Source organism: Cynocephalus volans, chromosome 1, assembly GCF_027409185.1.
Source record: "Cynocephalus volans isolate mCynVol1 chromosome 1, mCynVol1.pri, whole genome shotgun sequence".
NCBI classification, from domain to species: domain Eukaryota; kingdom Metazoa; phylum Chordata; class Mammalia; order Dermoptera; family Cynocephalidae; genus Cynocephalus; species Cynocephalus volans.
In genome coordinates this window covers 160,831,334-160,855,891 of record NC_084460.1, presented here as the reverse complement: position 1 = coordinate 160,855,891, position 24,558 = coordinate 160,831,334, and the positions used below count along the sequence as shown (strand labels likewise).

The window sequence follows — 24,558 nt, the reverse complement described above, 5'->3', positions numbered from 1 at the left end:
ACCTAGATTCCCTGTTGGTATCTAATAACTATAAACCTAGAACTCTTCATAAAAAGGACTTTAGGTACTCCATGGGCAGTCAGAATTTATTTTATCAGGCAGAAATAAGATAATTTGGATACTGGAAGAAAATCAGAATCTGCTCCCAAACACAGCTCTTCTATATGGTAGAACCATAGGCAGTTCAATTGGATTACACATGCCCTTGGATTAATTCCACGATATTATTGTAATGGAGAACAAGCAACTTTTTTTCTAGTTTGAAGAATCCATTATGAAACACGTTTAAAAGATGATCTGTGCATGGATAACTGTAAAAATCTGGGATCTATGGGTATGATGTGTCTTTTCCCAAATCTTTGACAATCCCATCTTTCTAAGAACAACAAAAATTCTGTTTAGGATTTAAAATAAAATTTCCTTAGGGTTACATTTATGTGTTGCTAAAATTCAATTATACAAAGTCCAGATTGGAGCAGATGGACTTGGAAAAGTTTGGCAAAGAATCAAAAGGATTTTCTTGGGTTCACGATACTGTGGGGTAAATATAGCAAAAAAGCGTACATTTTATGTCATTGAAGTTAGGCTATATACTAAAATAAGAACTGAAGATCTTTAAAAAGAAATGATAAAATGATGGCAGGAAAAAAATCCCTTCATGCCTAGCCTGTCATGGTTAATGACTGAAGTTGCACTGATTTGTATTTTTGCGAGGTGGACAGTTTTGCTTATTTTGTAAAAACATTAGCCTAACCTACGTGAGAGGTTATCATCTTTGCTACCAAAGAGCTACATTTTAACATTTAGAACGGGTTTAGATTTTGTGCTTTACTAAGATGGGGATAGGGGCAGTAATGGACACCCTTTTACTGACATTATGAAGATAAATAACATCTCATCAATGACCTCTGAAATACTTCTGTGTAATTTTAAAAATTTCAAATTTTAAGGTATACACACATAGAGAAATTATGCCTCAATGTTATATACGACTTACTATGATATTTTATTTACTCAAAAGCTATGTTAAGTTTGAAAGTAGCACTTAACTCTTCAATCAAGATAGAAAATGATTTTCCAAAATGATTTTAATTCTAAATAAGGAAAAATCTTTTTGACAATAAGTGATAATACTCGCCATAGAACACTTCTTTTCTTTAAAATAAAATATTGCTATGTTTCAGTCAACTTAAATCCCAGATTTCTAAAAATGAAATAATTTAATAACTCCATGTAATATACCAAAAAATACCAATCATAAATAGATACACAGATAGATCTATTAAACAAATTTATTACATATAGTGAAGTACTAGCGAACACATCAGAATGAATTGAGTGAAATCAGATAGAACGTATTTCAGAAAAATAAAATTCACTTCACTTCAGCTTTGTCAAATCCTTCTTGGAACAAGATGAAATGTAATAAAAAGAAATAATGTAGGAACAAATGAGTCATCCTTCTCTGATCAGAATTTTTAACGCTTCACTTATTTTAATTGTCCTGTGTCCTTTTGTAGATAATAACTCATATATTTTGTTTAAATGTGATGTTTCTGTATACTATGGTAAAACAATCTTATATAGAAAAATATGAGCTGAACAGATAACAAATGGTGATCTTTTGGCTTTAAAAAGATCCTTCAATTTAAAGAAAAATTGATCACATATTTCTGTATGTTTTGGTACACCAGGGGTTTTCTTAAATTGATTAATGAAAGCAATTTATTAAACTGTTACAGTATTTCTAAAACATGGAAGATGTCTTAAGTCAATCCCAAGAAGCACAGTCTAAACTTAAGGACAAATTTTGTAGTCAGATCTGGATTCAATGGAAGATTGTACCTTTTATTCACTTGGGTTAGAAATCTCATCTTCAGTGTTCTGGACAACCACATATGTACAGGAATTTAACAATATAATGAATTTTTAAAAAAAAAACTAGAACAATTCTTCAAACATACTAAGTGCTTACCACATAGTAGTATGTATTAAAATTATTATGGGTCAAATCTTTGATTTTTTCTATATATGCTGCCTTGCAATTATAAGAAGAGCATGTTGGAGAAAGAATTAAAAAAATGGATTTGGGTTTTTCAATTTATACCACATTCTTGGGGAAACTGGCATGAAAAAGAAATATTTAATATCTTATATCTTACCTTGTACAGATTGCCTTCATATGGTTATTTTCTAATTCTCCAGGAATGCCAACTCAGAAATTCAATCACAAAGAAGTCCATTTGATCACCTTACCCAAATTAGGGGTTAATTATAGTCTCGTACACACAGTTGTCTTCAGATGTATTAAAATATATATTTATCTGGTAGGCACATTTCGAGTACATAATAACACCATTCCAAGTTTTACATAAAAGAAGCATAGATTTCCACATACATTTCTCTATTCAGCTGCTTGTGTAGAGAAGAAAGAACTATTTATATTTGAAAAGATATTGTAGCCAAATCCCCATTTGATTTTTTGTATCTTAAATCCTCTGATTTGCTGCTGGTGGGGCATCATTGTTCTAAACCATTTCTGGTTTTGTGTCTTAATGAAACCTAAATATATATATTTTAGCTAAAGCACTGCCAAAATTGAATTTCAAGCGTCTACTAGAAGGTTTATGTTATAAAGATTTTCCTTTAATTAAAAATAGAATTACAGCAAGAAATTCATTTCTTACGTAGACAGAGCTCACTTAAAAGTGTGTTAAATTTAATTGAAATATACACATTACTCTAGTGCAGATTTTATCAAATCTCTCAGAAGATGGTGTCTTTGTTCCTCTTGGACTTAACATTGTCCATATTAAATTTCTAACTGCAAACTTGTTACTGTTGCTAATTTAGTGTGAGAATTTTGTTCAAAATCTTCAACCATCATTCGAGATGAGATTCTAATAAAATCAGTTTTCCTTAGGCACATTTCATATCAAATGAGATACTTACAAAGTATTCATTTTTAAAAAAAGCAGAAAACACGGATTCCAAAATTCTTTTGTGTACAGACATCATTCCATAATGTAGGTAATGAGTAGCAAAAAAGATGGCACCAATATGAAATCAGTGGCTTATTTTGTCACTTTTAGTAGTAAAGTAATTATGACGGCAAAATGAAGATGCTTGGCTAAAAATGTCAATAGAATATAACCAAAGAGATTTTCCTTAAATAAACTTCTTCTCTGAGTGAGGTCACTTGTCATACTCTACACACAGATAACTTTTTTGTGAGATAAGAAGCAACATTTGTCTGCCCTAGAGGACAACAGCAATAGGTAGGCTAATCTTCTTCAACACATCTCTACTCGTTCCCACCCACTCTTTTTCTGAGTGATTTTATAGGTTACTTAAGGAAAAGCATTTGTAGATGGGGAGTCTATCAAGTATGAATAGAATCTATCTTTTGCCTGGTAAATGAATAGCCATGAGAAAACTCTTCTAGCTGAAATGGTCCAATTTCTTTCTTTCTGAGACTCATCTTAAAATTAAAGGACTTATAATCTATATTATTTATTAATTCTTGTATTATTTTATTAGGGAGACTATTTTCAGGATTTTTTTTATTGCACGTACATAAGGAAATTTGACTGAGTTAAGATGGAGGGGGGATATTATTTAGAGAAAGGAGGTAAGACTTTGTAATCCCCAACTTTAAACCTAGTCTAAATATTTTAAATGAGAGTTTTAAAGAATCACCAGTCATTTTCTAGTATTCCAAACAGATAAAAAGATGTTAATCAAATGAATTTTGGGGTTTTTCTAGACCACAGTATTATCTAATTTAGACTTCTTGGCCTTTTGGTGGTGGTGATGCTGGGGGGAGAGGGGCAAGTGCATTTGTTTTCCTTTAATGGTTTAGCCTTTTTTCCCCATAGGGTGCTAAAACAATACCACGTTCAGAGTCATTACTGTGTGAATTCAAATGATTTAACTTCAGCTCACTAATGCACTCTTTCCCTTTACAACTAAATACTGTAGATCAAAAGTGTGCTAAAATTACACTTAATGCTTCACGAGAAGAATAGCTTGTTTTATTCTTTTGCAAGACTATTTCATTACCATAATTTTCAAGCATGCTGAGGTGCCATAAGAACTCTTCTAATTGCTTGAGTGTCGCTGGTCATTTTTTTTTAACACACAATATCATGCCCATAATAGGCAAGGGAGAAGTAAGTTAAGTGGTAGCACCAAAATGTATGCAACCAAACAAAAGGCTCTTCCTCAAACGGCCTCAAAAGGAGAGAATCTTTCCTAATATTTTCCAGTAGGGGGAACTAAAGACTCACCATCCAGCGTTTAGCTGGGCTCTCACGGACCTGCGTGAGTTCCTATAAGCCGCTTCTAATCACCCGAACGAGCATCAGACAGCTACCAGCTAGCCTGTGATCACACGTGGGCCCGGCCACACCGGCCACACCAGGTCACCGCATACACTGGAATCCCTTTGATCTAACGTGGTCTTCCTTAATCATCCCCAGTCCTGAATGGCATTCACTTGGTAGTTTTTGCATTAATTTTCAGCGATTTGTCGTCTTTGGGCTGGAATTCGGCTTTTTTGAGCTTCTATTAGCTCAGTTGGGTTTTTCAGCTTGCCTGTGTTTTCCTGAGCCTGTGTTCCCGAATTTCCTTTCAGAGGGGCTTGTCTCTGGAGGGTAAAGGCTTCGGGTAGCGCCGCCCCCACGGTCTTTGATCCCAGCTCCCCATTCTAAACATCTTCTGCTGAACTCCTTTACACCCCACCCTCTCGCGTCAAACTCATCTTGGAGGGATCATGAGGCAACAGAGTCACAGAAGAGAAGATGCCACCCCTTCACCTCCCTTCCTCCCTCGGAGATTCCGCAGAGGGAGATTGGCTAAAACGAGCCCGTAGAGGCTAGAGATGTCTGTCCCTCGCCCCTTTTCTTGTGCCTTTTAAACCATATAGGAAGCACCCATACACCACCTTTCCGCTCCGAAAGGTGGTTATATTTCTTTTCCTTTCCTTTTTTCCCTCCCTCTCAGCTTCTCATTTTGCTACAAGGTGAAGAGTGAGTGTTTGTGTGATTTTAAGGGGTAATGAGGCTGAGCCCCGGGTCCTGGTAGACGATCTTTTTCCAGAAAGCGCGTGCAGCTCCGGCAGACGGAGGGATGAATAATTAGGAAGGGTTTCCATGAAATCACTCACCGAGAAAATTACCTGCCCATTAAACCGGACGCGGCGCGGAGCGGGAGGCTAGAGCCCACCTATCCGCTCTCCAGGCGGGAAGGAGGGCGGGGGTGGGGTGGGGTGGAGCGAGGCGGCGCCGAGAAGGGGAAGGAGTTGGCTGGTGGCTCGACCCTGGGCAGCCGGCGGGGCTCCGAATTTGTTAATTTCCGTCCCCCTAGGACTCCTGACTCTCCAGATCCCCTCCGCAGTCCCCGGCGGGCTAGCGCCCCCTGCGCGGGCGGGTGGTGGAGTCTGGAGGTGGAGGGCTCAGCGCACCCCCTCATCGCTCCCCTCTCCGGGGCAGACTCCAAGCAGCTTTTATTCCTCCCGTCCCCTCCCCTCCCCTCCCGCCTCCTCGCCTTCCCTCCTCCGAGTCCTTCCACCCGCGGCAGCTGCCGGAGGAGGCGGGCGCTCTGCTGTGCGGCCGCTGGAGCGGCGGCGGCTGGACCGCGCCTGGCGGCTGCACTGCGCGCTGCCGTTCTGTCCGGCTCCCCGGCACCGCGGGGGTGGCCGCAGCCTCAGCCCTGCCCCTCCCTCTCTCCGTTCTTCCCTCCCTCCCTGCAGCCCCACCACGTAGGAGTTGGGATTCTCCACCCGAGTCGTCCTGATTTCCCTTTTCCTCTCTTTGGGAAACAAGAGAGGTGGAGGGAGGCAACGCGGCTGCACTGGAGAGGCCCGCCAAGTCTGCACGGCTGCAAAGTGTTGCTTTGACACATCCTTATTATGGAAGTGAAGTGAAAACAAAAACAAAAACAAAAACAAAAACTCCGGACGTGGAGCTGCTACGGAGAGGGAGACCGGGGGAGAGAAAACCAGTAGGCAGGCCAATGGTTTTTCGGCAGCGCGCTGGCAAGTTTGTGGAACACTTTCTAGGAATTAGGTCTTTTTCCGTCCCCTTCATCTTCTTGACTTCTGAAGAAAGAACTTGGCTTTGGATTGCTATGCAGCCTAAGGAGACAGGGTTAGATACACTTGAATGATCTCTCCGGCTGGGCTGAATTTGTGGGAATTTAGGAAGCCAGAGTGTGGAAATACAGCAGCCTTTGAAGTGCCCTCTGTTAATTTGGATGGATCTAAATGTGCCCCATTCAAGACCTCTCCACCAACCCCTTCTGATCTTGCGATTTGCTCGTCTTGACTTTAATTAGTATCTAGCAAAGTCTAAACTTTGGACCTACCTCTTTTTTTGATACTTATTTTGTACTTCTGCTCTCTGGGATTGGTTTCTTAAACAATCTGGATCCTTTTTAATATGTCAAAATGAGTCTGCTGATGTTTACACAACTACTGCTCTGTGGATTTTTATATGTTCGGGTCGATGGTAAGTTAAACATGCTTTTATCCTTTTTGTCCTCCTCCCCACAAAACATTTATTTCTGAGTCAGATGTGGGTTATAAATAAAATGACATTGTGTCTGTTAGTCCGTTTTGGCTAGGCTAGGGCTGTTTGGGGGCAGAGGTTTTAAGTCTTTTGTTTCTAAACTGCTGCAAGTGGAATATGTTTGTAGTCACCAATTGTTATTGTTGTTGTAAATTACTTAATTAATTGAGGAATTAGATAATAAATAATGGACTCCCAGTTTTGTTAGAAAAATAAATATTAAAGTAAATTTCTTGAATGATCCTAATACTATTGTGCCTGCTATTTGATGTTTGTCCTTGTGTCTGAACTTTGGCTCAGAAATTCAGGTGAGGAAATAATAGTAATAGACACTCCAAGGAAAGTTCAATAGGTTAGGAATTTGAGACTGGGTATCTCAGGGATCAGTGTGTATCACCTGTGTGCCAGTGAATGCTATCGTAGCGTGAAATCAGAATAAAAAATTTAGATCGTAGGAAGAAAACTGTCAAAAGTAAGACTGGGCGAGACTCCAGAAAGGGGGGTAAGCATCAGCTCTGGGCTGGCTGCAGGTGAGAAACACTCAGCTCAGTCCCCAGTGGGCAGACACAATGGGGACCTGAAACAGGTGTTGTAGGTGTCTCCCTCTAGCTTGAGTCAGTCTGTCAAGCATACAGCATTCTACCTCTAGTCTCTCGTCTTTTGTTCGGATTTGGTTTCCTGGGATATTTTCATAGGATGTCAGTTTCTTGTGAGACTATAGAAAGATCCTTTTTTGAAGCTCTTTGAATGAAGACTGGAGACAATCACTCACATGCTTTTTTGTTTGTTTTCAAAAGAAGAAAGTCAAAAGTATATTTAGTACGAACCTTCTAGAGGCTTTAATTTTTGTATTAATGAAAAGGATTGCTATAAAGGACTAGAGTATTCTTTTTTTGCCCCTGGAAATGGTGATTGTGGTACTTTAGATTTTTCATTACTGTACTTATAAAGAACCTGAGGTGTATTGGTCAAATATTTAAACCATCATCATAGCTCGTTGCTCCATAAACTTTCTTCAGTATTTGCATTGTGGATGAATTCATTATTTGGAACACTGCCTATTTTTGCCCATCTGTGGGAGCTAACTTTGTTCCTGGCAGCTGCTACTCTTCAGAACCCAATGTATCGGACTCAAAAAGGAAGGCTTTCTATAAACATGAGGCAACACAGACGAGTTTACCTACTGTCAAGTGGCTGTTTTCAATCATGGACTACACGAGTACCTTTGCCCCCCAGCGATAGCAGGCGAGGGTGCATGTGTGTGTGCAGTGCTTCTCTCTTTCTCCCTCCTAAGTAGTGGATGTTTAGGAATTAATCACTGTGAATTATACTGTGGCAATATCTATTATCATGTCTGTAATCATTCTTTATGCATTTTCTTCGTCAATACATTTGCCTTTACAGTACATTTTACATTACCATAAGGAAAAGGTTTATATATTTGTCCCAAGTGTGTTTGATTCATGATAAGAAGATTCGTATCATGATAAGAATATAGTATAACTTTTTAAATAATGTCTTCATAAATCATGAACTGACACATCTCAGTAACAAATGCATGTATAAAGTATATATTAGACTAGAGAATTATCACCAAGTTTTTTTGTTTGTTTGTTTTTTAAAATCAGTTTGTCGCTAGAAGGAATACAATTAAATTGCTCAGTGAAAGTGACAGAGGAAATCAGAAGAGCTTGATGTTACAGAATGTAATTAATGTACCAGGGTGTTTGGAGATATATGAAACAAATGCAATTAACCAGCTTGCTGGAACAGCAGTAGCAAGACATTTCTCTCCTCCTTCTTTCCTTCTCCCCTTCCCTTCCTTCCTCCATTCTCTCCCTCCTTTCACCTCCTCTCTCTCTTCTTTCCTTCTTTCTCTTCCACACCACCCTCCTCCTGCCCCAAAGACACACCTAGAACCTCTGTTCTGATTTAACATTATAGGATAAGGGGGCAGTTTATGTCTGGGCCACAGTTATACAGTAGAATTCATACTGAGGCAGTGAAAAATGCCCAGGCTTGAGGAGTTGAGACTGAGAAGGCAATGTTACATTTTGTGTGTGTGAAACTAGTTTTGTATTTAGCGTCTGTGTCAAAAGGAAACTGTGAACACTCTTGTTGAATCAGTATGCAAATCATACATTTGGCATTGGATTGCCTTTGGATACTTCAGAATGATGACAGCCTCTCCACCGGGATTGTTGAAAATTTGGGACATGGACAATACTGCCCTCTAGGTTGTTTCAACACTTTGGGACCCCGTGTTCACATATATAATGAGGGGGTTGATTTGTAGGATCTCTAAGCTTTGTTACTCTTCCAAGATTCTATGATTTCTATTTACTTCTCATCCTTAGAGGTGTGTGCTTATTCTCTACATGAATTTTAAATTTAGATAAGCTTGTACCATTTCGAAGATATACTGACTATCCTTGTGCTAGACACAGAAATTAATTTTATTCAGTGACAAATGATACATAGATTTGCATTGAAATTTGCTTGGTGGGTTATTTATATGTGCATTTTTATAGTGTATGAAAAATGTTAAGAGTTTTGCCTCCTCATGGAAGATATGTGTTAATATTATTTATGATTTTTCAATATCTTGCCCCTGAAGTAATCCATAGAGAATAAACAGTAAGTTACTTGAGAACTACAGATAAACTTTTCTGTTTGTGCTATAAATAAAGATTTTCTCATTTGATACAGATTAATTAACCACATGCAGATTTTTCTCTACCCTTATATAGAAGAATATATATATAGCCTTCATTTTCCAGATTTTCTTTATTTTTAAATAAAAACAGAGTTTTGCAGTCATTTATTGAGAACTAATATGAACCAGCACAAGACTTTTAAATTACATTTATATCCCGTATGTTATGTCAATCCAATAATTTTATAATTTTTGTAAAAAGGTGGTTTTAAAATGAGAATAGTATTCTCATCTTTACTCCTTAACTATTTTTAAATGAAAATGGCACACATGATACTTGGGGAAGTAAAGATAATGTGTATGTATAGTGCAGATATATAATCTCTTATATAGGTTTATACATTTTGCTAAAGTGCTTCTTTCTGTGATGGGCTCATTATCATTGCCATATGTAGACCATTTCAGAACTTAAATTGCATATGCGTAACCTGAAATTTGTTCTTGCAGCTATGCAGTAATATCACGTTTGAATTGGCTTTGTTTGAGTAACCTTTGATGCTGTGCAACATGTGGGCCATAAACCCAAAGGATTTCTTAGAACATTAAACAACAATATCTTAAAGAAAAAAAAAATCATGATTATACAAAAAGAACAGTCTGGCCATCTCATCCCTGAGCTGCCTGTGTCAAATAGCATCTTTGACAAAGAAAATATGGATATGTAAGCACAATGCATAAATTCAAATACATGTATAATAATAAAGGGAGCATATGTATGCGGCATGTATGTGTATCTAGTAATATCTGCTTCAGCAGTTCCTGCAATCTATAGGGGATAATTTATTTCCCATGTGCAATTTGATTTTTGAAGAATATTAAAAAAAAGATTTTCCTCTTACTTATTTCTTTTCCTTCTTGTTTTCCTTCTCCTTCTCTCCTGTTTTGTTTCTCCTCTCCCTTCTTCCCATCTTTCTCCTTCTCTGTCCTTTTCTTCTTTTTCTCCTCCTTCTTCTTTTTTGGACCTGGTGAAAGAATTAGAGAAACATTTGTTGAAGAGTGATGCAGACAGGTGAGGGTGTTTCTTAAATAATAATTTAGAAAAGCTGTGTTTAAGGGAGATACCTTAATAATGTTTTTCATTTGGATATATACAATTGGGGTTTTGACTTTCTTACTTTTCTTTAACAATATTGTTTATAACCTCGTGCAAACTTGTTTTGTATGTATCCTATCTTTTTCCAGTTTAGACAAACAGGAGTCTCCTGCCTGTTTTCAGGCAGACAATGGAAATCTACAGAGTACCATTTTATATAATTTATTTTTAAAGAAAAATATTGTTATGTTTCTTACAAGGTCTCCAGCTATAAGTCTATCAACCTAAGTCAATACATTGACATAGATATTGATTTTCTTCTTCTTTTAAAAAAATTATTGAATGAAGAATGAATGAATAATTATATAAAGTGTTTCAAGTAGAAATTCCTATAAACTCTTTGAATGTTTTAGTTGTGTATTATACCATCATAGACCTGTAATTTTAAAGAGTAGCCTACTGACCCAAGATACCTGTCTCTAACTCAAAACAGTGTTGGAATAAACTAGGCTTCAATCCTAGTGTTTTCTGCTCCATTTACAGCCAACAAGCTCTTTCATCTAATCCCATGGGTTTTAAATACACATTTATGCTGATACTTCTCAAATTGTCCTACTTATTGCACAGAGGAATATAAGCTCCACGAGGACACAACTTGGCTCTTCTATATACTGTTTTATTTCCAGTGCCTAGAACACTGCTTCACATTTTCCCCTGACTACTTTTTTGACTACATTTTTGCTTTGTGTCTAAAGAGAATACATTGAACTCAAGCTCGAGATAGAATCTGCTTCTTTTTCTAGTCATTTCCATTTCAGTAAATGGCCTCACTATCACAGACTTTTTCATGACACAAAACTAGGACTCATTCTTGACTTATTCTCACAGTCCTTAGCTAACTTGTAAGCAAACCCTTAAAAATTTATTTGGATATGAACCATTTTGTGTGTGTGTTTGTGATTTCCCCGCAACATTTTATTATGACCATTTTCAAAAACACAGCAAAGCTAAAATAATTTTATAGAGAAAACTCAGATATCCCCACTCAGATTCTACCATTATTTTACTTTACTTAATTACCACTTACTTAATAAATCTATCCATTTATACATTCATCAATGCATCCATCAATTCATCTTACTGTTTTGATGCATTTTCAAATAGCTAGATACCAAATGTTTCTTACCAACTCAACCACTACCATCCAGGTCAAAACCTGGACTATTGCAAAAGGCTGATAAATGGCTGATAAAAGGCTGCTTCCACTCCTGTTCCTCTTATTCTCACACCTTACTCCATCTCAGTTCTCCATACAGTGACTAGAGAAGCCTTTTAACACATGTAAATGAGATACACATTTTCTCACAGCTCCTTGCTCATAGCTTCCACTCAGTACTTTTCACAATGGTTTACCAGACTGTACAAGTTCAGGCCCCTCTCTACCTTTCTGACCTCATCTGCTTGTAATTTCTACCTAGAATCTGGATTAAGAACTTCCTTTTTGATGTTCTATTTCTCCCGAGTGCGCCACGGGCTTGGCCCTTGATGTTCTATTTCTGACTCATGTTTTTTTTTCTCTACTGGAAATGTTCTTCCCGAGATTTTTGCATAGGTAAATATTTCAATTGATTTAATAATCCCTATTCTAGTATTATCTCTTCAGAAATAGGGGTCACGCTATCTAAAGTTGTTCCCCTTGAAACACTTTTGTGCTGCCCCCTTTACCTGTCTTAAATTTTTTTTTTCCATAGCATTTATCACCTCCTAGAGGGGTGTGTGTGTGTGTGTGTGTGTTCTGTATATCTATCTACACACATACACATATGTCTATGTATATGAATGTATGTGTATATATGTATGTGCATGTGCATGCGTGTGTGTGTGTGTGTGTGTATCAAGAACTGTGAGGGGTATGACATTCTACTCGCAAGTAAAGAAGTTGAGAAGTTAGATCACTACACCATAGGAATGCTGGCAGAAGACATAAGATTTCTGGGTCAGAGATGATGGACTTCATTAGCCCTACCACAGTAAGCAGCATAACTTGATGTTTGTACTGATAAGCCCCTGAAGTCCCATAGGGAAATGTGGAGGAGCCCAGTTGATGATACACACATAGTGGCCTAGCTTCGCAGCTGAGGAAACCTGAGTGCTTGGGATCTGGATATTTTATAATGGGTGACAAGGTAATTTGCCTAACTTTTGCCATTGAGGAAGATATTATCTTTATTATATTGGACACTAAGAAAATCTGCCTTCTGCTCTCAAGAGAGACCATCTATATTTTCTAAGGCTCTGTGCTATAAAAACGTCCTTGAAAATATAGTTGGAAACAGAAGACTAATTATTGCTTCTGCTAGCAAGATATACAGAAACATGAGAGGCTATGGAGAATGTTCTCCCAACAATACATAGGTATAGGCATTGGTTTGTTTATTGTCCAACTCCTCCACTAAACTCCTAGGGCAGGGATGTAGCTTTGTCTGTCATGTTTACCAGTGTACCTCTAATGCCTAGAGCACTGAATGACATGTAGTTACTCAGTTTTTTGTTGAATAAATGAAAATGTGTGATGGAGTGCTTTTGAAGTGTTGATTTTCATGCTCTAGCCCAACATAGGAACCATTCACCATTGGAACTAGTTTTTTTGGGTTTTTATTTTTTGTGTGTGTGTGTGTGTATATGTGTATGTGTGTGTAGTGAGGGGCAGAGACAGAGACAGAGAGACAGTTATAAAACATGTATATTTTGACTCAAATAACATCATGGCTTCTGATGATTTAATATTTTGCCTTTTACCTGGCAAGAGACACAGAATTGATCATTTGCTTAGCTATGCCTCTTTCCCATTTAACAAAGAATATTTTCTTTTCTTTTTTTACTTTCTAAAATTTTATTTATTTATTTTTTAAAATTTACATATTTCATTTTATAATATCTACAGTTACTTGAAATCGCCCTCTAAAGTCTTCCAAAAGCTTGCAAATATCAAATTTTCAACAGAGGAAAATGAATAAACTTTTCAAAGGCAAATTAATTTCTAAGCAAATCAACAAGTCCACTTAATAAAAAGAAATCAAGAACAGAAGTTAAATATCTAAGTTTCGCAACATACGTTACATAAAAAATCAACAAAACAGATATAAACACAAAGACACTTCAAAAAGTTTGTGGAAAAATAGAATTGAAAGGTAATGGAAATCATTCTGTGGACTTTGTTTATTTGTTTTTTGAAATTTTTCCCTTTTTTTTCCTAAAGACCAAGATCATAGAAAATACGTTTTCTGACCACAATAACAGAAGGAAGTTTAGAAAACTCACAAATGTGTGGAAACTAAACAACACTCTTCTAAATAAATAATGGGTAAAAAGAAAAATCACAGGGAAGTTATAGAGTACTTTGAGATATAGATCAAAGCACAACATATCAAAATTTATAGGATGCAGGGCTCATGCAGTGCTTAGAAGAAAATTTATACTTGTAAACACCTACATCAAAAATAAGAAAAATCTCAAATCAGTAACATAAACTTCTACCTTAAGAAAATAGGAAAAGTAGAGCAAACCAGACCAAAAGCAAATATAAGTAGGAAATAACAAAGATTGCAGCAGAAATATATGAAATAGGGAATTAAAAACAATATCTCTATTCTCAAATCAACAAAACCAAAAGTTGATTCTTTAAAAAGATCAACAAAATTTGCAAACCTTTATCTACACTGAAGAGAGAAGACCGAAATTACTAAAATCAGAAATAAAGTAGGAATATTATAACATTGTCACTATGGCTTTTTGTGATAATAAGATTTAGTTTCTTTCTCTTTCTCATTTGCATTTTTGTTCTACCAGATGCAGAAATTCCCTGAGGATTTCTTATAAGGATGGTCATGTGGTGGTGAACTCCCACAGTTTTTGCTTGTCTGGAAAATACACTATTTCTCCCTCATTTCTGAAGGATAGCCTTGCTGGGTATAGTATTCTTATCTGGCAGGTTTTTTTGTTTGTTTGTTTTTGTTTTTTAATATCTCATCCCATTTTCTTCTGGCCTGCAGAGTTTCTGTTGAGAAGTCTGCTGTTAGTCTGATAGGTGCTTCCTTATAGGTGACTTGACACTTTTCTCTTGTTTCTTTTAAAATTCTCTTTGTCTTTGAGCTTTGCCAGTTTGTCTATAATGCATCTTGGAGAGGATCTTTTGGGGTTGAATCTGTTTGGGGATCTCTAAGTCTTCTAGATCTGAAGGACCATGTCTCTCCCTATACCTGAGAAGTTTTCCATTATTATTTCATTGAATGGGTTTTCCATGGCATTTCCTTTCTCCTCCCCTTCTGGAATACCCATGATTCAAATGTTTGTGTGTTTAAGGTTGTCTGCTAGCTCTTTTAGATTTTCTTTATTTTTAAAATTCTTTTTTCCTTTTTTAATCCACCTGGGTTATTTTGAAAAGACTGTCTTCAAGATCAGAAATTCTTTTGTCTGCTTGTTCTCGCCTTCTGCTTGAGCTTTCAGTTGTGTTTTTTATTTCACTGAGTGAATCTTTCAGTTCCATGAGTTATCCTACATTCTTTTTTAAGGTATTAATCTCTTGTAAATTTCCTCCTTCACATCCTGAATTTTTTTCTCATTTCATTATGTTGAGTGAGTCTTCATGTATTCAGTTAGTTTCCTTAAGATTGTTCCTCAGAATGCCTTCTCAGTCATTTCAAGGGTTTCCTGCTCCATAAAGTCCGGTATTTGAGAATTACTGTATTCTTTTGGTGGTGTCATATTTTCTTGGGTTTTCACATTTCTAGTATCTCTACATTGACATTTGGTCATCAGGTAGAGCAGTTGCTTCTTCTATTACTCTGGAGTGGGCTTTGAGGAGAGAGATGTTCTCTTCTTTTGCTGGCCTCTGCTGGTGATTCCCCTTGTGCCAATACAGTCAAGAGTTTGGTGGGTAGACTGCATTGGCTATGGCTGCTGCTGTGGCATCAAGCCACTTTTTCAGTAGCCATGGCTGTGGTGGTGGCTCTGGTGGGTCACCCACACAGAAGTGGTGTTTTCAGTGAGCTCTCCTGCCTGCTTCTAGGTGGAGGGGGCTGAAACCCTCAGCTCCTCTAGAATATTTTCTGTAATGGTGATTTTCACAGCTACCATTCCCTCATTCCCACACTGACATTGTTGTGTTTCCTAGCACACTGTTGAGTACTGTGTATATTTTGACAAGGCAATCCTTCAAATGATTCTGATGTGCTTTACTAGGACATACACACTCCCTCACACTGAAGACCACTTTTAGACCTTTTTGTACACTTAGGGCAACTTTCAATTTCTAATTAAACATTAACAACAAATAAAAATTGTTACTTTAGAGATAAATCAAATAGATTTGTTCTAAAATTGCTATAAAATATATAGCTCTTCAATAACTGAAAAAGAAGAGGAAGATTAAAAGTAATATTTCCAATAATGGGCATTGTTCCACCCTATCTGCTGTTTCAATTGTTATGGCCGGGGCCCCATTTACCATCATTGACACTAAACTGATATAGATATACTCAAGGATTTAGCAAGTCTTGTCTTGATAGGCTTACTTTCAATTAAAAAGGAATACTGTGAAGTAGTCTTATGAAAAATTTACTTTACATAACTGCTATAAAGGCCAAGATAGATACCCTCTAAATTTTGCTATTTAAATATTCACTTTTCCCCCCCAGGACCTTTATTGAGATGGAATTAACATACCATAAAATTCACTCATTTGAAGTGTACAATTCGGTGGTTTTTAGTGTGCAACTATCACTACAACCTAATTTTAGAACACTTTTATCATCCCCCAAAGAAAACCTGTACCCTGATCCTGTCCACTATCTGTTCCCCCAACCATAGGAAACCACTAGTCTACTTTCTGCCTCTACAGATTTGTCTGTTCTGGACATTTCATACAAATGGAATCATAGAATACATGGTATTTCATGACTAGCTTCCTTCTCTTAGCATAATGTTTTCAAGTTTCACGAATGTTGTAGCATGTATCAGTATTTCATTTCTTTTTATTGCCCAATAATATTCCATATCACTTATCCTTTGATTTATCAGTTGATGGACATTTAGGTTGTTTTTACTTTTTGGCTATTACGAATATTACTGCTTTGAACATTCACGTACTAGTTTTTGTGTAGTCATATCTTTTCATTTAACCTGGGATAGAATTGCTAGGTCATGTGGTAACTCTTAACCTTTTGAAAAACTTCAATACTGTTTTCCAAAGAAGCTGTACCATTTTACATTCCCACTAGCAATGTATGAGGTAAGGATTTTCTTTTAATTCATCTTGGAAAGAAATTGGTGAATGGCCTTTATGAGTCAAATATGATGTTTTGGAGTGATACAATTTCATATTATGATAATATGCCTCAAATTTCCAATAATTCTGATTTCTAATCCCTTCACTGTAAAGTTTTGCAAATTTAGTTAACTCAATTGAACTCTTAACTTTTATCAGAGACCTCAAGAATACTAAATATAAATCATAAGATGATAGCATCTCAGAGCTAGAAGAAATATTTACAGTTATGGGGTACTACTCTCTTATTGGTTGGACATTTAGAGAACTGAAGCTCAGAGATTTTATGTGCCTTGTCATGGGTCATGTTGATACTTTGTGGTAGAGCTGAAACTAGAGTCCAGGGGTACTTTATCTCTATATCATGCTTCTTTCTATGAGAGACTATTTCTAGCTTCCCAGCCCTGCAACTCCTTAACAAGAGTTCCAAACTCCTGTTACTGAAAATGACCAGCTGTTTTCTAAACATGTCGATAAAAGAAGTAGCTCAGATACATTGCGGTTATTCATTCGACTCAACATATGCTTACAGAGCAACTATTTGTAGACAAGGCAACTTGCTGGGCTCTGTGAGTAACATAATGAACTGCTAAATTGTCCCCACCTTCAAGGACATCACTACTTGGAAGGCAAGGTAACAAATGTTCCAGTCACTAAAAAGAAAATAGTGTCTGGTAAATGGGGATTTAAAGATATGCACATCATAGTCTGGGAACTCAGAGAAGGAATAGGTAGTTTCTAGATGGTGCAATCTGGGAAGGGTCAACACCAACTGGGTCACTTAAACTGAGCCTTAAAGGAAAAGTGGGGTTTTGATAGGCAGAAAAATGGACATTTTATTCCAGCAAAATGAGTAACAGGAGGATTGGCATGGATATGACAAAGATGTGCTAGGGGAAATGCAAGAAATCCAGTTCGATTGCACCATAGTCTGTAGGAAAGAAGTGTGAGATGATAATTGAAAGACAGTCAACGAACCCTACAGGGACACATGGCCTGTCCATCTGTGACCAGTCATGGCTGTTCTGTGTGTGAGAAGAAGGAATTGAATTTAGCACAATCCTGGGGAGGCTGTGCAGAGAGTGGAGGCCAGTCCTGGACTCAGAAGATGTGGGTGCTGCCTCCGTTTGACTGATCACCATGCATCAGCCTTCACCACCTGCCTTGAGTGAGTGTGAACAAGTAATTTAATCTTTGCATGCCTCAGTGTCCTTATCTGTAAAACGGACATGGTAATGATATCTATCTGAAACTGTTGTTATGAGGAATAAATGAATATATATGTAGCTCTGAACAGTTCCTGCTGATTTATAAGCATCATTTAAGTGTTACTATTTTTATTAGTACTAGTATTTTAAGAATACTATTATTCTCTGCCTAGTACAGGATGGACAAGGAAAATACCTTGAAGAGGATTTTGGCTATCAGACTGATCATGGACTACATTTGGGATGCATTTCATGACAGTTTTCATATGATTTAGCAAACAAGAGACTGTAGATGACTGATTAATAATTTTTGTTGCCTCTTAAGGGGACTAATCTGCAGCCACACCTATGCAACTGTGACAAACGTGCTATGACATGTGTGTTTCCATTGCATCATACGCTGATTACAGAATGGATAGGATTCCCAAATGAATGGTGTTACGAATGAAAGGAGTAAACAAGAAAGGCATCCTACAAATAGCAATTTGTTAACAAATAGATCACGCTTATATAACCCTGCATTTGGTTCATGCTGACTGATATACATTTTATACAGAATAATTTTTACTTAGTGCTTTTGGTATAAAGCACTGTGAAGATATATCTTGTATAAGACAAAGTTACTGGATTCTAAATAAACACACCTAGTACAGAAAATCTTTTTTAAAATTAACATTTGGTCTCTACTTACTTATATTTTTCTAGATAGTCCACTTATCTTTCATCTATTATAGACATTGATTCTAATAACTTTTTGCAAATATCCATTAATCAGATTTGCAAAATGAGTGGTTGTATATATCAGAAAGAATAACCTGAATAAAACAATATAATTATGATTGTAGAGAGGATATACCTTGGGTGGTCAGAAGTTCTGAATGCCAGTGTTCTTATTAATTGTGTGCTAGATCCTTACCTAATAAAGATGAAACTTGACTCTCTGATATCCAGGGTCTTCGTCAACCTTAACTTTTATTATTCTAAGTAATTCTTTTTAATGTTCTATCATTTGTTATCATCTTTGAGTATAATTGAAGGAGAAATTTAGTCTGGAAAAAAATTATTGCAAACTGTAAATATCCATCTTTGAGAACAATCAAGGTCTGTTCAATCCATATGTGTATATCCCTGTATTTTTGTATATGGGCTCAATGATATGTATATATGAGTCGATATGAATGACAGGCAAAATTCACTAGTCTTGGGATTCACATCCACTTTCATTCATTAATGACCAGTGGTACCTATGTTTTCTTTACGAGTAAATGCAATTTTTAAAAATTTAATAATAGGGAAACAACAGTCTTAAGTCAATGTATTTTGTTTATGGCTACTGTAACTAAAACCATATGCAACATAGCAGTTTTAGTTCAGAAAAGGAGGGTAACAGCCACTTTGTAATTTCTGTTGCAAGGATTGATGTGGGATCTCTTTCCCTAGTTTTTGGTCCCAAGCCGTTTTGGAAATGAGCTGGAAAATATGAAATATAACTCAACTATCCCATTATACTACTTTTCAAGTTTAAACAAGGAACACCCAGTTAAAATCAGGCTGGAATTTAAGGGATTTGTCCAAAGGCTCTGCAACCATTATAACAAATTAAAATGTCTGTGAGTTTGATTTTAAAAAAGGGATAACTTTGGACTTTCCAAAAAAATTAAGTCAAAGTTTTTTAAAAATAAAGACAAGTTTATAAATCTTTATAAATCAAGGTTAGAGCCACACTATAAAGGTTTATAATATATATTTCCAAATACTAGCAAATGCTACAATATGGTTAAATTAACTTGTTTAGCTACATCTAATAATTATAGAATATGGTTTTAGGGTTACATTAAATTAAGGGAAATTAAGGATGAACCTAGCAACATACACTCTAACTTGTGTTTTATATCTTTATTTTAAAGTGAACTTTAATGTATTGCCAAATAACATTGTAGTTATTGAAAACCAAGTTCATTGTTGATCCATTAAATTAGACAAGGCATTTCACCTTCTCCTACTCTAATATGTAACTGCTTGCATATTCTAAAATATCTTTGAATATCAGCAACAGCAACAACAAGCCACGACCCAAATGCTAAGTGTGTTATCCTCCCCCTGCTCCAGCTCTATCTTGGATAGTAGGAGAAGCTGAATAGGAAGAATACAACCTTTTAAAAATGAATGGCTGGGTACAACATTCGCCAGCTTTTTTTTTTTTTTTTTTTTAATGCACAATGAACAATGAAGAGTTAAAACATTTAATCTGATGATCTCAAAATAATTTTTTTCACTGCAGTGATAATCTCAAGTCAAAAACTAACAGTAAAAATTATTTCAATGGTACACAAACCTTGCACTCAAAAATGTCATGCTGTCGTTCAGTTGAGGTTTGCAGCCTCCCATTCTGCTCAAAACATGGCCAATACTGTTTAATAACTTCACCAGAAAAGTGCTAACAGATTTAACTGGGGTGTTCTTCACTGGCTCTCATGAAAATATGTAAGTGATTTTGTAGCTAAGTACGTTTTTAAGTGTTTCAAGCCCACCTTTGTGATTTGAAAGCCTGGATAATGTCAAGTCAATACAAAATGAAAGAAAAAAGAATTGGGAAAATACACACATCATGTGGGTACAGATTTTGGGCATATGTAGCTCTTGTTCCCCGCCCCCACCATAAAATGGGTATGAGATATAAATGAACTGAATTGCTTGATGCCTGCACTCTACTCACAATCCAACAGACAACTTTTATTTTAAGATGAACACTTTCCAGGCTATGAATTACTATTGCACTTTTCTGTAAAACTGTAACACCTGTGATATTCACAGATGGATCCTATGAAGCTCTCCAGATTTTTGGGACTTTGAGTAAATGTGTCTTGTCATATTAAATTTAAATCCCAAGTTTGTTCAACTTTCCTTTGCAGAAAGCTGTTTTCATCTTTCAAAGAAGCAGCTAAACATGACATGCAGATAAAATGACCAGGCAATTGCTTTTATAGCCTATCTTCATCAGGATTCAATCCAAGCTCTCTAAGCATGGCGTGCTATAGGAGTTTATTCATAATCTTTGCATTTGAAATGGTCCGGGAGGTGCAAGGATATACTTGGGTGGGGAGATCCCTATGAACTATAATGAACGAGTTGAGGGGGTGTCTTGGAGAAGCAAAAAACTAACATTTGTATCAAGTGTGTTGGACTAGCATTTGACACTCAAATATATAGCAAGCAGACAAGTTGATATTTAGTTCTATGGATTGTTAACATTCACATAAAACAGAATTATTTAGCATTTACTGAATCCTTTTTGATAATCAATTTGGGATCAAATGCAAAAGAACATGTGTCTGCTTTGTATGACCCCAAATTCTTCCGTTTTCCCTTTGAGCAGATGACATGCCTTCTTTGTTGACTGATATTGGTTGCTAGGAGAAGTGCACCGGTTTTGTTCCTTCTTATCCAGCAGTAAAACTAAAGAGTGTATTGAGTAAGAGAAAAAGAGGCAGAACACAGTACAGGCCATGAATCATGACTTGTCTCCAATATATCCACTTTGCTCCCATTTTCTTTCCCTTTAAAAACTTTTGTTTTTACCAATGATGCTTTCTTTCAGCCATTATCTGCAATCCTTTTGGAGCCTGAGGGGATGAGGGTTGCTAAAGAGAGGCTGTACTGCTAAGAGTCCACTCAGAGCAATAATAAAAGCCTTGAGAGTTATTCATGGGGCCACATTAGTGAGAATGCCCTACTTGGTGAATAGCATCAGTCAGCTGCCTTTGAGTTTGGGTGATTAATACCTTCTGTTTTTAATGGGGGGAAAAGGCAGACAAGAAAGGTCTTCATACCACTTTGGCTATTTTGCAAATTAGATCTTATACATTGTCAAAGCTTTTGACAAAGAAGTTGCTAAATTTTCAATACCTGCAGTAGTCTTTTTTAAAAAAAATAGTGTTCATGAACTGTTAATTGTGGCCACTGTCAAATAAAACTGAAATGGTAAAAATATCCCAAACCAGCCCTTAAATAAAATCTGTCAGCCAATCATATTTTGGCAATGTTTGTGGTGACACTGAAATTAAAACATGATGTTAGTGATTGTATTCAGAATGTTGTCTAGGCAGGTCTATTTCACAACATCCAAATAACACTTTTGTTTGTTTGATAAAGAAACTAATTACAATACTCTTGAGAGTTTAGAGAACCATCTAATGAGAAAGTGTTAAGGGTGGCAGGTGTTAGTTTCCCATGAGCACTTGGATGTAAGGGATAGTCTGTGATTTACAAATAAGTTGTTAGTTATATATGTATGCATGTGTGTTTATGCATGTCTAGTTTATAAAGGATTAGCAATAATATCATTATAATCCCCATTACTTCTCTTTATATCTTTTGATTACAATCTGTACATGGAACAGTTCAAATAAAATTCCTGGAAGTTTAACAACCTTGTCAGTCATCTGAGGTGCATAGTTAGAAAAGCTTCCAGTTTTGGTGCCTTGCGTGTGGCCACTAAAAATGCAAGATGAGGCTTTTCCATACTTTTTCTCAGCATGATTCTAATGTCATGTGGGCTGTTAATATTTAAATGATAAATTAAGCCAAGCCTTAGTGTTTTTTTTTTTAAATTCTCATTCTTCTCTTTATTTTACATTTTAAACTTATTTTTTATATAGCAGCCTAATCTGACCTATCTATATATATTCATATTCATTCAAAAGCATTCACTTTAGTGTGAGAATAAGCAACATTAAAAGACTCTGTGTAATGCTTCCTATAACCTGTTTTTCACTCTGTGGAAGTGAAATGTCTTGTTAAGAGGTGGTAATACCCAGGGGCAATCAGAGATAAAAATTTAACGATTTGGTGGGTGACGTCTAGAGATCAGCTTTAAGTGAGGTCTGATTTAACATCTTTATTAGTGATATAAAGGCAGAATGATAAAGAAATTATGTATCTCAACGTTGGAAAGCCATCTGAACTCTGCCTCCATCTGCTGAAACTACATAGAATGATTTACAAAAATTTAGGTAGAAAAAATTATTATCAGGGTAAGAATGAAAGCTTTATTTGGTACGTATATGTAAACTAAATCTTCAGGGAAATAATCAGAAGTCTAGATATCTTCCTAGAGAGAGAGCCAGCAAAGCATTAACAGTGAAAGGGCCCAGGGGATAAGTATAGGAGTGGGGGCTAGGAGAAAATGGGATTCAGATTAGGAGTGTTATATCCCAGTTTACAGGTCATGCGATTATAGTGCCCATTTAGGGTGTATTGCATCACTGAGTAGGGAGATTCTCTTTCAATGAACGTGGCTTAAGTGAAATTGAAATAATTCTTTCATTTTGTACTTCATTGTCAGAACATAAGGGAAATTTTAGCAAAATAGAAACAGGAGTTAGTGCGAAGACAGATTCTTTAGGAAGATGCCTGTCTACTTAAAACTAGAGAATAATGTACTTATTTTCTCTGTGTATTCTGACCTATGCATATGAGAAACAATGTTAAGATGGATTCTATTAGACCTTTTTAAATATTGGGGGAAAAGGAAGCAATGATCTGTGTTTAGGTGGAAAATGATCTGATTTCAAAATTTTTGTTGACTTAAATTATAGGAGATGCTTAAAATAAAGTTGCACTGCATTTCAAAAGAAATGTAGGAAACAATGTGAGTTCACTATGTAAATAGACATGACTTGTAATCAGACTCACGAATTGAACAGAATCCAGAACATAATCCTCTTATTACTTTCAACATTAGGGTGATCTTATTAGACTGATTTGTGTCCTTTGGGGCTATATAATTTATGTGAAAGTGAAAACTTTGAAAGAGTCTATTCTGTAGACAGTGGCAAAATGATAACAGGATTGGAAAATAATACCTAACATTGACTACATAAGTCCTTTTTCTGTGTTTTTCTTCTGGTTCTATTATTTTGAATAAATTAAACGTAGAGGGCAGAACAATGTCCTGTAATTTGATTTTAAACTCACATTTTTTGGTTTAAAAGATTTTCACGTTTATAGGCATCACCTACAAACTTTGGTTCTTATTTTATATCATTAATGATAAGCCCAAGAGAACAGAAAGAATGTAGAGCTGACTGCCAAGGCTCATCCACTCCATCCTGTTCTTACCCTGTAGGTTAGTAAAGGAAGCATAATATTCTTGAGCAACTGTCTCAGAACTTTTCTATGAAGAGAAGTTGTAACAATTTTTGGCTTTGCCAGCCATAAGATCTCTGTCAGACTGCTCGAATTTATCTTTTGGGGGAGAAAGAGGCCTTAGACAATATGTAAATGAATGAGCAGAGCTGTGTTCCAATAAAACTTTACTCATGTGGAAATTTGAATTTTTATTATAATTATTTTGGGGTCTCAAAATATTGTTTTCCATTTTTTTTCTTTTTTTTTTTTACCATTTGAAAATGAAAAACAATTTTTTCTTACCCTGTGGGTCATAGCAAAACCCAGGGGCAGCCAAGATTTGGCCTGAGGGCTGTAGTTTGCTCTAGAGAATATAAACTAGCCTTTTTCATTAGGAGAATTGAAGGGAGAATGTGCTGGGTAAATGGCAGGTGGAGTTAGAACCCTCCCATATTATTTCTCCAACATCATCACTGTTCTTCCTTTCTTTTAACAAATGTATGGAGCGTGCCTACTATGTGCAGTTTATTGACCCTTTAGATCTAAAGCGGACAACTAAAGTCACTGCCCACAAAGAT

General features: G+C 36.3%; 1 protein-coding gene across 1 annotated transcript in view; it reads left to right on the top strand.

The window, feature by feature from the left end:
• The first annotated feature begins 6,448 nt into the window (after positions 1-6,448).
• Positions 6,449-24,558, top strand: part of ROBO2 (roundabout guidance receptor 2) — a 600,911-nt gene continuing 582,801 nt past the window's right edge. Inside the window, exon 1 of the mRNA XM_063077978.1 lies at positions 6,449-6,509. Coding sequence (XP_062934048.1) covers positions 6,449-6,509 — 61 coding nt within the window. The remainder of the gene's footprint in view (positions 6,510-24,558) is intronic.